Source organism: Acanthochromis polyacanthus, chromosome 8, assembly GCF_021347895.1.
Source record: "Acanthochromis polyacanthus isolate Apoly-LR-REF ecotype Palm Island chromosome 8, KAUST_Apoly_ChrSc, whole genome shotgun sequence".
Classification (NCBI taxonomy): Eukaryota; Metazoa; Chordata; class Actinopteri; family Pomacentridae; genus Acanthochromis; species Acanthochromis polyacanthus.
Window position 1 is genome coordinate 17,916,829 of NC_067120.1, and position 14,223 is coordinate 17,931,051.

General features: G+C 41.0%; 1 protein-coding gene across 3 annotated transcripts in view; it reads left to right on the forward strand.

Moving 5' to 3' along the window:
* The window catches only part of plxnb2b (plexin b2b), a 122,020-nt gene that overhangs the window by 98,843 nt on the left and 8,954 nt on the right, over nt 1–14,223 (forward strand). For all 3 annotated transcript variants that reach the window (XM_051951951.1, XM_051951953.1, XM_022215954.2), the window contains 9 exons: nt 789–968; nt 2,235–2,371; nt 2,940–3,040; nt 3,403–3,632; nt 6,176–6,357; nt 9,780–9,846; nt 10,432–10,578; nt 11,939–12,095; nt 12,952–13,052. In XM_051951951.1, the coding sequence (XP_051807911.1) occupies nt 789–968; nt 2,235–2,371; nt 2,940–3,040; nt 3,403–3,632; nt 6,176–6,357; nt 9,780–9,846; nt 10,432–10,578; nt 11,939–12,095; nt 12,952–13,052 (1,302 nt within the window). The remainder of the gene's footprint in view (nt 1–788; nt 969–2,234; nt 2,372–2,939; nt 3,041–3,402; nt 3,633–6,175; nt 6,358–9,779; nt 9,847–10,431; nt 10,579–11,938; nt 12,096–12,951; nt 13,053–14,223) is intronic.

Consider the following 14,223-nt stretch of genomic DNA (forward strand, 5'->3'; position numbering starts at 1 on the left):
TTATATATGGAGTTATTTTGCTAACTTCTCTGGGGCTACAACTTTACTAAGTCCAAGGTGACTCCTTCACATCGCTTGCTTTGTCTGCATCAAAGTCAAAAGCTTCTGTACAGTTTGCTGTGACATACGGTAGAGAAATGCAGCAAACAATAACCACTTAGCAGGTTGAACTAGAAAAAGCTTTTTGATTGAAAAACGGCTTAAATGAATAAATTTTCTGTCTTATCGATTCAGCTGCAGATTTTTCTAAGAGCTTATTACTGCCTTATGTCAGTTTCAAGGCTCCACGGTGTTCCCTCCTTAAAGTTTCTGTGGGTAAACACACTTGAGGTAAATTAGTGGGGAAAGGCATCTGCAAGAAAGAGTCTGCAGCCTTTTCAATCACTCAGCCGCAGGTTTACTTAAGCTGATTTCACCTTTCTTATTTTCCAGCGTGCATTAGAATAATTGAAAGCATGTCTGTAGATACAGAAGAGTGCTGTAGAATCTTAAAGTGTATGTTGCAATGCCAGGATTGTAGGATTGACTGGAGCTGTGCCTAAAGTGTCTTAACTGAGAAATTACTTAAAAAATGCGCTCACAATAACTATAATCTTAATCGTTTTAATTACTTTTGGCTCATATTGGAACAGTAAAAAAGCCGTTGTATACTTTCCAGCCGTTTCTAATGAAAATGCTTACAATACTGTTTTCATTGCTCGTCATATCGTGCATATAATTACTGGTAATTAAATTCTCCCCCATGTAGTTCAGTCACGACACGCATTACCGTCACTCTTCCCCTGCAGGGTCGGGGATTCTCCAGAGCTATGACGGCCAAAGAGGCTCAAGCGTTTGTGGGCGACGTTCAGTGTCTGGTGAACACACTTCAGGATGACAAGCTGTTCCTGGACCCTCCTCCCACTCCGCCCCGTGCTCGCTCCAGACGCCACCGCCGAGACACGCGGCCAGAGCTGCTGGACCTGATGGTCAGACCACACAAAGACAAACAGATGACACACAGTGGTGCAGGACATATTCAAATAACTCACAAAATATATTATGTTGATGTAATATTTCTGTTGTAGCACTGTAGTGAAAATGTTTGAGGTAAAGCCGTGACAGTGAGCTTTTAATATTAAGTATTTACTGCAGTAAAAGCCTATGTGAAAGAGCCATTTTACTGTTTAAACTATTTTATGTAGAAGTTAAACTAATGATTATTTTTATTTTTTGGGAAAAACCCTCAATTATGTCTTTGATTGTTTGGTTTGTTGAACACTAGAAAATAGTAAGAAATAGCCCCAACAATTATCCAAAGGACACAGTGACATCTTCACAATGATGGCTGTTCAAGCAATAGTCTAAAGGATGAATTTAAAAAAAAAAAAAAACAACAATCGCTTGCGAGGCTCAAACTGTGAAAAATTTGACAAATATCTTCTTCTCAGCTCATAATTATGAGCTATTCATAGATTTTCTCTGCTAGAATCTTATTTGTAAAGCATCCAGTCACTAAAGCTATTAGATGAGTGTAGCGGAGTGAAAAGTACACTATTTCCCTTCTGAAATCCAGTAAAATAGAAGTGGCATGATAAGCAAATCGTCAAAGTACTTCAAATGTGTACACTTGTGGACAAAGTCTACTTGGTTCCAATCCACCACAGCAGACGGACACAGACCTGCAGATGAGGGCATGCATGCATCATGAATCTTTACTGTTCTTCTCCAGGCTTATCCTCTGTACATTTTGAGGCCCCATTTTTTTCACTGGTTGAACAGTTTTCATGTAGCCACAAGCTCTTATAATTACATTTAATTATAGCAGAGCCACAATTGTGATGAATGCTGCAACTTCCCCTCCGGGTCAGTCTTTTAAGTGAGGTATTCTTTCATTTCTCTGACGGTACGCTGCATAAAGAAGCAGGACCGTTACACACTATTATACATCTTGTAGAAACCTTGCTCAATAGTTCGAGATACCTACATAGAAACATTAGATGTCTTATTCACCGCATTAAGGCTTTCCTCCAGTCCAGGGTCAAACAATTTGCACACAGATGCACCATGTGTAAAATACTAAAAGGTTGTGTGGCTGCTTTAGCAGAACTGTAGCCGGTTGTTCAGATTCTGTCCTCATTTCCTTTCCGCTTCTGTTCAATCTTTACCAGTGACACCTACTTAAATATATCTCTGGTTAAAACCTGCAGAGCTCGCAAAGGTACTAAAACTTCCGCTCTGCGTTTTATCCACAGATCAAGTTTGGAAAAGGGGAGTGGTTGGTGGGCTCGGTGCAATACGAGCAGAAGAACGATTTGTCGCTCTACATCATCATCCCTGCCGTCATCTTGCCCATGCTGCTCATCATCACTATCTCCGTCTACTGCTACAGGTGAATTAAGCTCTTTTAGGCTAACGTCATGCACTATTAGATAAGTAATCCATTTCTTCTGAAGCTGTGAAAGCAGTTGACTCCAGCCTGTCCAGACATTTTTTTTTTACATTGAATTTTTATCTGACCTTATGGAATTCTAACAGGATATTTTTGTACTCAACATTCAGTTTATTGTATGTTTTTTTTTGTTCTGTAGCTGTAATATCATATTATATTTAACCTTGCTTTTATTGCATTTTTCTACATTGTGTTTGCTCAAGGTTTTCCCAAAAAAGGGCAGTTTAGTTTGCTTGTTATTGTCTGTCGCAATGATTGCATGAGTGAAACTTTTTTTGCTGAAATTGTTTAAAACACCTACATCAGGAAGAGCACACCCATTGGGACAGTAACAGCGCTAATAAGATATTGTTGTGAAACTCTGAGCAGACATTGCTTCCGCCAGAGCAGATAGTCCTTAAGGAAAAATGACACCTCTAATATCGTCGAAGCGAGTCAAAGTTAAAATGTGCCTGTTTCACCTCGTTTTCATGACAGCTGTGTTGTTGTGTTCGTGGCATGTGTTCAGGAGAAAGAGTCAACAGGCAGAGAGGGAGTATGAGAAGGTGAAACATCAGCTCGAGAATCTGGAGGAGAGCGTTCGAGACCGCTGCAAGAAAGAATTCACAGGTGCTTTAAAATATAGCTACTGTCTGTCTCTGTCTCAAAGAAAAAAAAATCCATGTTTCTAAAAAGCAGTGAAGTAATGAAGTGCTTTTCGGCTCTGATTACATTTTTTTTTGATGTATTGTACTGCAGTGAATTGGATAAATTCTCCGCCGAACATCATGTCGTCATCATTATCAGCAGCAGTTTTGCCGTAACAGTACTAGAAAAACAATCTTTCACTGTTGACATTATTTCCCTGGCAAGGCTTTCCATTCTCTGCCTCTCATAACATCTTGAGTGAGACGGACGAGCGCTGCAGAAATGACAGAAGTTGCATATTCAATAGAAACAAGGTAGTATTTATTTGCTTTTTTTTCTCGCAGACTTGATGATTGAAATGGAGGACCACAATACTGACCAGAGTGAGGGACGAATCCCCTTCCTGGACTACAAGACCTACACAGACCGGGTCTTCTTCCTGCCCTCTAAGGACGGCGCCAATGATGTGATGATCACAGGGAGGCTCGACATCCCAGAGGCTCGGAGGGCCACAGTGAATCAGGCACTCAACCAGTTCTCCAACCTCCTGAACTCCAAGACATTCCTCATTAATGTAATTACACTGCTCATGCACCATTAAGTGGTCAGCTGTGGCTGTAGTCTGATAATATCTGCATACAGAGTTTACATTAGTGCTGTAGAAGAATGCAACAGGGGAGTTTACACTGAAACTGAACGGTGCAGGACACTTTTTTTTTTAGCCACAGTGGCATCATAATTTGAGGGATGTCATTGTCAGCGGATCCACCACTGGTCAGGGTTGACATTTCTCAGCTGTTATTGAATGGATTGCCATTAAGTATTTATAAAGATGTTTATGATTCTTGGATGATGGATGGCTTTGATGATCCCCTGACTTTTCCTTTACACCCGTAGCAGGTTGACATTTGTGTGTCTGAGTGGAATATCAACAACTGTTTGCCACAAAATTTGGCACAGGCGTTCGTTTGCCTCCACGGGAGAACTTGCGAAAATTTTTGTCATCCCCTGACTCTTCTTGTAGCCCCATTAAGCATCATCATGTTAACAGTGCGATAGTGAGAGCGTTGGCACGCTGACATAAACATTTAGCTCAAAGCACCGCCGTGCCAGCACAGCCTCACAGCTATCAACTTTCACATCAGTCAGTCTAAATTTAAATGGATTAGTTTGTATGTTGCATAGCATACAGTAGATTTGCACAGAATTCTGAAAATAATTTTTGTTTTATGTTTTAACAAATTGCTCTCAGCTCATCAGATTTGCAGCGCAGCATAAACCCTGTTGTCCCTGAGCGTACGTGGTAACGGCTCTCTGATTTAGATCGACTCAGAGATTAAAAAAAAAAAAAAAGCACTTGTGGAATTGTGTCTAAATGAACTAAACCGGCCTTGTGTTTTGGGGTGAAAGGAGTCCATCATGGAAAGCAACAATAATCTTTTTTTGTGTGTGCGTTTTAGAAATACATTGGAAATCTGTGGCACAGAGCCATAAGCTGGCTGTAGCTTTACTTTTCTGCCAATCCTTCTAAAATGCACCAGCATAAAGTTATTGTTGGTATTGGGGTTTTTTCAGACGGATTTCCAAATTTAGATGGTAATAACATATTAATTACCCTCACAGGCGTTTACTTGTGTAATACTGTGCTGGTGTAAAATCCACTAATCTGGATTTACACCAGTCGGGCACAACATTAAAGCCAGCTGCTTAATTATGTGTAGCTCGTCCGTGTGCTGCCAAAACAGCTCTGACCTGTCCAGTTATGACAGTTAAGACCTCTGAAGGAGTCTTGTGGTATCAGCCACCAAGAATTTAACAGCAGATTCCTCAAGTCCTCGGCCTCCATGAATAGGACTCGTTTTTGCAGCACTTCTCTCAGATGCTTGATTGAACTCACGTTTTGAAAATTTATTGGCCAAATCAAGACTTTGAACTCTTTGTTGTGTTCCTCACACCATTTCTGAACAATATGAGGCAGTGTGCATTGTCTGGCTAAAAGAAGCAACTACTATTAGAGAACACCGTTGCACATTGTCTGGAACAATTTTATGTAGGTTGTGTGAATTAAAGTAGCATCCACATGAATGCCAAGAGCCAAAGTTTCTCAGCAGAACATTGCTCAGAGCATCACATTAACTCTGCCAGTGTGCTTTCTTCCTCCTATAGTGGCTCCATCCTCCCCAAGTAAACAGCACATATGCATCCAGTGATCCACATAATGTAAAAGAAATCATGATTCAGGCCACCTTCTTTCACTGCTCCATGATTCACTTCTGACATTCCCCAGGCACTATGACTGGCCTGCTGTTGCATAGTAACATATTTTCTATCATAGCAAATTTACAGTTTTCAGCAATTTGTATAGCTTTTCTGTGGAATCAGATCTCTAATTGCCCTTCCTTAGACAATATTTGGTCGCAACTGACCATTAGATAAAAGGAGCACAACCCCAGGTCTGCCGTTTTGGAGGTGCTATGACCTTATCGTCTCACCATCACAATTTTGCTCGTCTCAAAATCTATGATCCTTTCATTGCCCATTTCCCCAGCTTCCAACATCCATCCTACACCTCGACAAATGCCATTATAATAAGATAATGAATGTTATTCACTTCACGTGTCAGTGGCTTTAATGTTGTGGCTGATCTGTGCATCTCCCACAGCTCTGATTGTGCTAGCTCACCGACCATCGGTACAAGCTTTCAGTTAGCACACTGTTAGGTTCTATTTTAAATGTGGTTCCAAACCTTTGAATTGAGGGCCGTGTCGTGTTGTATTTTGTGGAGTTGCTGTATTCAAAGTGAGAAACAGAAGACGCAGCAGAGGGAGACGTGTGAAAATTCCTATTAATCCAATTTTGTTGGCACAGAAACCGCCTCTGAGGTGTTAACTGCATATGTGGGGTGATTCCCTTCCCACTAATTGGTATCATTTATAAGCCATAATATTTTACATGGCAGAACAAAATTTACATTAATAATTAGAATTTTCACTGGCATTAGTCTTTTTTTAATTTAAAAGCACATTATGTTGGATTTGCTTCTGTGTGCGAGGTTCATGAAGATGATTAATTTAACTCATCATTTGCCCTTTTCTCTGTGCGATTCTGTGTTGGTAGTTTATCCGAACCCTGGAGCGCAGTCATGACTTCAATGCCAGAGCCAAGGTGTACTTTGCCTCCCTGCTGACAGTGGCTCTGCACGGGAAACTGGAATACTACACGGACATTATGAGAACGCTGTTGCTGGAGCTGATGGAGGAATACGTCCACAGCAAGAACCCTAAACTGATGCTGCGCAGGTGAGTGGGACCAATGCAGCAAATCCTCTTAAGATGTAATGTCATCTGTATGATTTTGATGTTGATTTTTGACCGGGCTATGTTGGAGCTAGTTTGTCCCAAATATCTCAACACCGTCAAGGCTAATTACTACAACGTTTTATTTAGACTTTTGTGATTCCTAAACTTCTGTTGTGTCACATGAAGGTGACCTTTTTGTTTTCAAGTAATGTATGCATTGCCATGACAGTGTGTTCCCCTGGGTTGAAATGGCTGCGAGATGGTGGGTTGTGGCAGAGGTGCGAAGCAACTAGGGGGGTCCGGGGGCATGCCCCCCAGGAAAGATTTTGAAAATCAAGATGCAAAATGGGGCATTCTGGCACAATTTGGAGCACATTTTGTTGTATTTGTAGCCATTTCCAAAAACTAAATTAAATAAATTTTCATGTTTCTTTTCTAAAAATTAGTGATAGGGAGAAAATATGACAAATATAAACCCACTTGTCCTTGCGATCAAAACACGTCAACTAGTCCAGTCTATTATATTCTGGTCAGATTTCCACAAGCCATTCCAAAATGCCACATCAGTTCTTATTACAAATTTGAAAAAGATGACAAAGGACTTGAATCTGGAATCGAGTGGTGACTTTTACTTTTTTTCTAAAAACAACTACATGTTGGGTACCAAATTCCCACTTCATTTTTATTTATAATAAAAAGGTTATGTCATGACCTTCATTTTACTTAAAAATGTGAAAGAAAACTTCAACTCTGGGTTAACAACTGGTTTTCTGAAGGAGTTAGTTCTGTTTTCAAAACTGTTACCTTTTTGAACACAGAACTAAAATTTGAAGACAGAATTTGTTTTGCCATTGAATGATATAATTTCGGGCACTCTATAAATCATTTTATCAAAAGAAACTAGGAACTTTATATTCCGTTGAAGTCATTTGTCTCGTTCGGTATAACGGGTTTTGTCGTGCCTAAATGTTTTAACTGGAGCCATTTTTGCAGTCACGTTCAATTCGTATCACCGCAGACAACAAAACGGTAAGCAAACTCAGTAAAGGAAGCGAGATCGATGCCTACACTGCGTTGCTCACTTTATTTTGATGACATGCGATAGTTTTGATACTTAATTAGACATATGTCTGTGATACACACCTGCTTTTAGCCCGAAAAACGAAACAATGGAGCGCTGCTGCTTCTTGTCCGCCATGCTCGTTCGCCAATCGGAATGACCGACATTTGAAACACGAACTCGCGGGATGTCATACGAGAACTGAGTGTTACCGACCAACGAGGATGTGCCTTGCTGTCTTTACCCACGGCGAGAAAAGGCTGCCATTCTGACTTGTTGATTTCAGCGGCGAATATACCGGACTTATGTGTCAATGCTTTCTAATATTTAGCATTACTTTTTTTTTTTTTTGGTGCGGACCAGTGAGGCGGCAGTGTCGGCGAAATTGTAATGAGGCGGTGGCCTATACCAGCGAAGCGCCCCACCTTGTCGGTCATATAGGAGGGGAAACACTGCATGAAACTCAGTATGAGCATTCATGTCTCTTTGAGGAACCAGTGTAGTGGCTTTAACAATCCTCATTTTGTCAAAATTTTGATGGTAAACATTGTGGCTTCTAAAACTCACAATGTTCATGTTTTCTTTGTGAGGATTTTAGCATGGAAAAGCGTTTAGCTCAGAGCACCACTGCCTCACCACAGACTCGCAGAGCCTCTGTTCTGGCTGATTTGTTAAGCAACTTCTGCTCTGAGATTGTGAAATGTCCTCCTTCTGCAGCTCTATAATCAGAGTCGCCCCATATCTAAACTCTGGCACTGCTTTTATCAACCAGTTGAGGCAGACTGGGATTCGGTTCAAGATGCAGCGGACTGTTTCATTCTGTTGCCATGTTTTCTGTTGAATTTCGCACTGACTACAGTAGTCCACTATCAGGAGCCAGACTGCTGCTCCATCTATTCCAGTCCTCCTCCTTCTGTTCCTCCTTCTGTTTTTTTTTCCTCCTTGGAGTCCGAGCACAATGTGCTGAATGATTCTGCTTTTGCTCTACATCCTCGTCCTCTTTTCCTGTAGCTTGTGACCAACAGGAAGAAGGTTTATAATGTTGATGTTGGCTTTGTGCAAGTTGCTTTGGACAAAATCCTCCATCAAGATAATTAGTCAGTGGAGATTTCTCATAAATCAGTCCTAATCAGAACAACTCTCATCAACTGCACTATAATGATATACCATAATTACATTTTAATAATTGACCTTTTCAAGTAAAGACAAATGTTATGCATCATTTAAAAATTATTTGAAAATAATATTTGGATAGAACTGACCTAATTATTGTGAAATTAAGTGGTGTTTTGATTAACTTCCCAAATACTGTAGATGATATTCTGTGATTTTTACCTAATGTTAATTGCTCAGCGTTTTCTCCCTTGGCAATATTCCATAATTTCTTTGTAGAATTAGAGTTCATAAACATCCAACTGCCTAATTTGATTGACGTAAATAGCCCTGAGAAGAGAAACTCTAGTTTTCGTGTTATTTGATCTTGACCATTTCTTCACTGTAATGATCATGTCAAGGTCAAATGATCTGCTGGTTGCCTCCTCCACTCCCACAGCAGGACCCACTTGTTTGACAGTACAGTCACTCATCACTGCCGAGGGGGGGGGTTATGTGATCTGAACTGTCTGCTGTGCCTCGGCATGCTGTGACTGGCTGTTATGCAAGTACACATCTTAATTATCCCCCAATGGAGAAGCTCATTATGCTGATTAGGCCATTGTGCCAACACAGGCCTCCTTATATACAAGACATTTAATTAGGCATGTTATGAGCTAACGACGAGCGCCACTGGTGGATATCTGACATTATGATGGGCTATCCGTCAAGTGACCACTGACATGAGTTTTGAATTAAAATATCTTGACACTGACAAGCTGTCCAGAATGTTCCCTTGCTGATATTTCGTAAAGCAGTTTTTCCACAATATTCAAGAGGATACAGCGAGAATAATTCATAGTAAGAGTTACCTCTCATTCCACTTTAACCTTTAGCTTGAATTTTCTCAGGGGTAAATTTGTTTTGCAGGCAGTAAAACGCAGTACACAGGCTTATAAATACTAATTAAAACATAAAACACATCTCAAACGATGTCAAGACAAATATTAAGATCCAACACTTGGGCTCAGATAAAACAGTCAGTGACCACATTAAATCTATTTATCAGGAAATGTTTATTTCTCAGGGTTTCTTAGCATAAGAATCCAGACTGTATGGAAATAACAGAGTGTCACATTTTTCTCACTGAATTTCCAAATGACTACTTATTGACATATAGAAATAACACACAAAAATGATTTGCTTTGATTTTTTTCAATAATATTAAACACTGTTAATGTAAAATAATGTGGTGTAATTTGTTTTTCAGGTCAGAGACTGTGGTGGAAAGGATGCTGTGTAACTGGATGTCTATCTGCCTGTACCAGTTTTTGAAGGTAACACAGGTTTTGGGTCAATTACAATGTATTAAAACTAGTACAACTATAGCTGCAATGATTGGTCAATTAATGAGTCAGTTGACAGAAAGTTCAGTTAAATTAATTATTTTGATGCTCTAGTAATTTGTTAAGCAAAATGCTAAACGAATAGTGCTTCCAGCTTCTGTCTTTGTCCTATATTTTAGTATTTCAGGTTTTGGACTGTTCATCAGATAAAACAAATATATGATGGCAACACGCTGGGCTCTAGGGCACCATGCTGGACAAAGTTAATTGTTTTCTAATGTTTCACAGAGCAAACTCCGGTCTAAGGCGGTGTTTACATCCATAATTTATTTTAAAATGTGATTCAACAGCGAATGCCCATAATCACCAATGCCGAAATTGTGTATAATAGCAAGCCTCAGCAATAAATAATGGGCTTTTTTTTACGGATTTCTTCATTTCTTTCAATTGTGCTCATCTTGACAATGTGAATTTATTTGTCCTCTAAGCTGCTAATCACAGCTGTTAGTTTCCTGACAACAGCTGAGGCAATTTCTAAATGGCTTTGTGTGTGTGCGCATCATATGTGTGTAACAGGACTCTGCAGGCGAGCCCTTGTACAAACTGTTCCGAGCCATCAAGCACCAGATCGAGAAAGGGCCCGTGGACGCCAGAGTGAAGAAAGCCAAGTACACCCTCAACGACACAGGCCTGTTGGGCGACGATGTAGAGTACTCAGTCCTGGTGAGATGGACGCGAACACACACACACACACACACACACACACACACACACACACACACACACACACACAGACCCCACACAAACACTGATCCATAGAAATTCAGAAACTCGGTGTCAGAAAAACTGCACACACTGCTTGGGAGATTGCACGGTGTTTTGTGCCTGGTGAGCAACACAAACACGCACACATACACACTGTGCAGTTGCCATGGCAACTTCCGGGGGGAAAAAAAGAGAAAGAAAACCCCGAGGCGACTGCCCGCTTTTGTGTGACATCCATTTTCAGTGTCAATGTTTCCAGCTCGAAAACGACACAGGCAACACATTCCAATATAGCGGTGAAACGTGTGGCTTAGGTGCAAGCACTACAAGTCGCTACAAGCAAAGAGTACAAGGCACCTCCACAACCTCTCCTCAACCTCGCACCGTGCACCTGCTCTGCATCCATTTGGGCAGCTTTCAGGAGTCGGGGGTTGGGGGGGGGGGGGGGGGCTGCGTGCCTCGTTTTGGTATCGTGTTTCAATAATGGAAGCTAATGTGAACACAGCTGTTTTGTGTTAAAGTCAGCACAAATAAAAAGGCCCATGGGTAATGGCGTTGTCGAGGACAGTTATCAAATTAGCCTGAATTACATGTCTCCCGCCGTGATAGATCGCCTTCTGTGATTAAATTACACGGAGAGGAAAAAAAAACGCAACAAGCTAGATTTCACATCCAGAAGATGCAGTGTCTCCTATTGGCTTTAAATCACAGCGTGCTCTCCCTGTTCGCTTCAAACTGCTGATGGGCTTGCAAGGTTGCCGCTTTCGATCGGACTTCCTGCCCCTCGTTCGAATCCGTTGAGCGGTAGGTCATCGCTAACAGAGCTGACTGAGTGTGGGTGGTGAGGTGGGTCAGAGTTTGCTCCCTCTGAACCTTGGTCATTAACTGGCCAAGGTGACAAGAGTCCTGTCAGGTGTCACCGTGCCGCATGTGTGTATGTGCTTACAGACGGCCAGTTGCCATGACGACAGCATCCCAATAGAGCTTGGTGTGTGTGTGTGTGTGTGTGTGTGTGTGTGGGTGGGTGGCTGGGTGCTCTGGACATGTTTGAATATTTCTGCATATTTGTCATTTGTGCGCAGATGTGCACGTGTCTTGTTCATGCTATCTCCACGCCGGCTTACCGTGTGTGTGTGTGTGTGTGTGTGTGTGTGTGTGTGTGTGTGTGTGTGTGTGTGTGTGTGTGTGTGTGTGTGTGTGTGTGTGTGTGTGTGTGTGTGTGTGTGTGTGTGTGTGTGTGTGTGTGTGTGTGTGTGTGTGTGTGTGTGTGTGTGTGTGTGTGTGTGTGTGTGTGTGTGTGTGTGTGTGTGTTTTCCAGACCTTGCAAGTGCTGGTTCAAGGCGAAGGTCCAGACGTGACGCCCGTCAAGGTGCTGAACTGTGACACCATCTCCCAGGTGAAAGAGAAGATCATTGAGCAAGTGTACAGGAACCAGCCGTACTCTCAGCGGCCCAAGGTCGACAGTGTCACTCTGGGTGAGTAAATTAAAGGCACCAAAGAGAAAGATGAGTCAAAGCAGAAACATCTAATACTGATGAATAATGCAACAGTTTACAGGGAGTAATGAGGATGTGGACAATTATTTCAGCCGTGAGTGAAATTAATTTATCATTGCATTAAAAATGCATTTGTCTAAAGAAAGTGATGGTTTATTGCATTTTAACTTCTGTATTTCAGTATAAGAGCTCTCTATTTCCATTTGTGGAATACAATCGCTTTAGGTTGAGAGGTTATTCATCTTCAGTCACATAAATCCTTCATTGCTAACAAAGTTTTGCTCGCGACTGTAGTATCAAACCTTGGGGACTGACTTGAAAGGCTAAAGCTCTGTAGACGTTTTCGAACATCAAAGCCATTTTTTATTTCCACGCATGCAGTAGATCTCATTCCTTTATACATTTTAGATAAGCACAAATCCGTCTTCTTTCATGCTGAATCGGAAAGATAACCCCCCTTATATTTGGTGGTTCTTGTAAATGAATCATACAGTATGTCACAGACGGCGTCGAGCTCAGGGCTGCAGTGATGCTGAAGATGCTGGAGTGCAAATCGCAGTTTGGAATTAAATTTCAATTATTCCGAAAAGACCGACATGTCACTTCTTCACCCAAAATCAACTCAAGTGTGTGATTAAATCCGGGGAGAGAGCCAGACAGATAGCAGGATGGATAGTTGGATTATTACAGCTATCCGTCCCAGTAACCTCAGGGCATCAGTGACCCATGATGAAATATGAAGTATTTGAAAATGCAGCGACACTTTGCCAAACGTTGCAGTACACCTCCACTGAACTGAGCTCTGACGGCTTTTCTCTCCCTGCCTTCACCGCAGAGTGGCGCCCCGGCTCAACAGGGCAGATTTTGTCGGATCTGGACCTGACATCACAGAAAGAAGGCAGATGGAAGCGCATCAACACTCTGGCACACTACAACGTGAGTACTGACAGAAATTTGATGTCATGATGAAACATGTTTAAAAACGGCACCACCGAATATAGCAAGGGATTTGAGGAGGGAGAAGGGAGGTAAATAGATGCACGTGGGTGTGTGGATGTGAATGGGGTCGAATATTTTTACAGCATTTCAGTCAGAGGCTGAGCTGTACATCACAGAGATGTATATGTCTGCTACAGGATTGCAGAATATGTTAGCACGTACCATATGAGTATATTTTGTTTGTATTTTGTTTTTCCCAAAACCACCACCTTTACACTTGACAGTATTTATTAATACCTCATGTAAGTGTGTAGCAGTTTTTTTTTTCTATTATGAATGGTGCCAAAAATCAGTCAATAAGAGAAGTTTTCATTGTTGGAAATGCTTTTTTTTTTTTTTGACAAAAAAATTCCTGGTAGTTAATGACTTCCAAAGTCTATCTGCTTAGGAGAAATATGCAACAACATTGTGGCTATAATACAAGATATAGTTTACCTGTTTAAGCTTTAAAAATGCAAAATTAAATGACATGCAACAGCTCATACATGACTCTGCACACATGACTGAAGGTGCAAAGTGGGAATAATGAAACAAACACAGCTAATAATATATTCTTATCAAACTTTTATTGTTTGTTAAAGCTCTCAGGTATTACAAATCCTATTTTCAGACAAGAAGTGCAATGAATGCTGTGTATGGGGATGTCAGTGTATGGCAATGGCAAACAAAGGTTATAATATTGGACAGGGGTGAAATGCTCCTTTTTATATGAAACTCCTTTGTTGAAGTCTATCAAATGGCATAAAGCTTCCTTTCTCTGTGCTGTATTTTGCATGCAAACCACCTGTTTAAATAACAAGCAAACTATGTAAAAGCTAAAACAATGTAACAGTTTTGTGCCAAAAATGCTGCTTGCTATTTATATCATTAGGTGTTATGCTGTGAGGGAGTAAAAGCATCCTTTGTGCTTTACAAAAACATGTTTATACAAAGATAAATCTCTTTGTGTCACAAATAAAATAGAAAAAAAGCAAAAAGTTAATGACATTTCTTCACAGTTTGCCTTCATCACCTTTTTTTTTTTTTAATTTCTCACCTTGCACTTCCAAGTGCCCGGTCTTGTTTTATCTCAGTGGCAACAGAACGCCACTAAATCTCCTTGGCACTG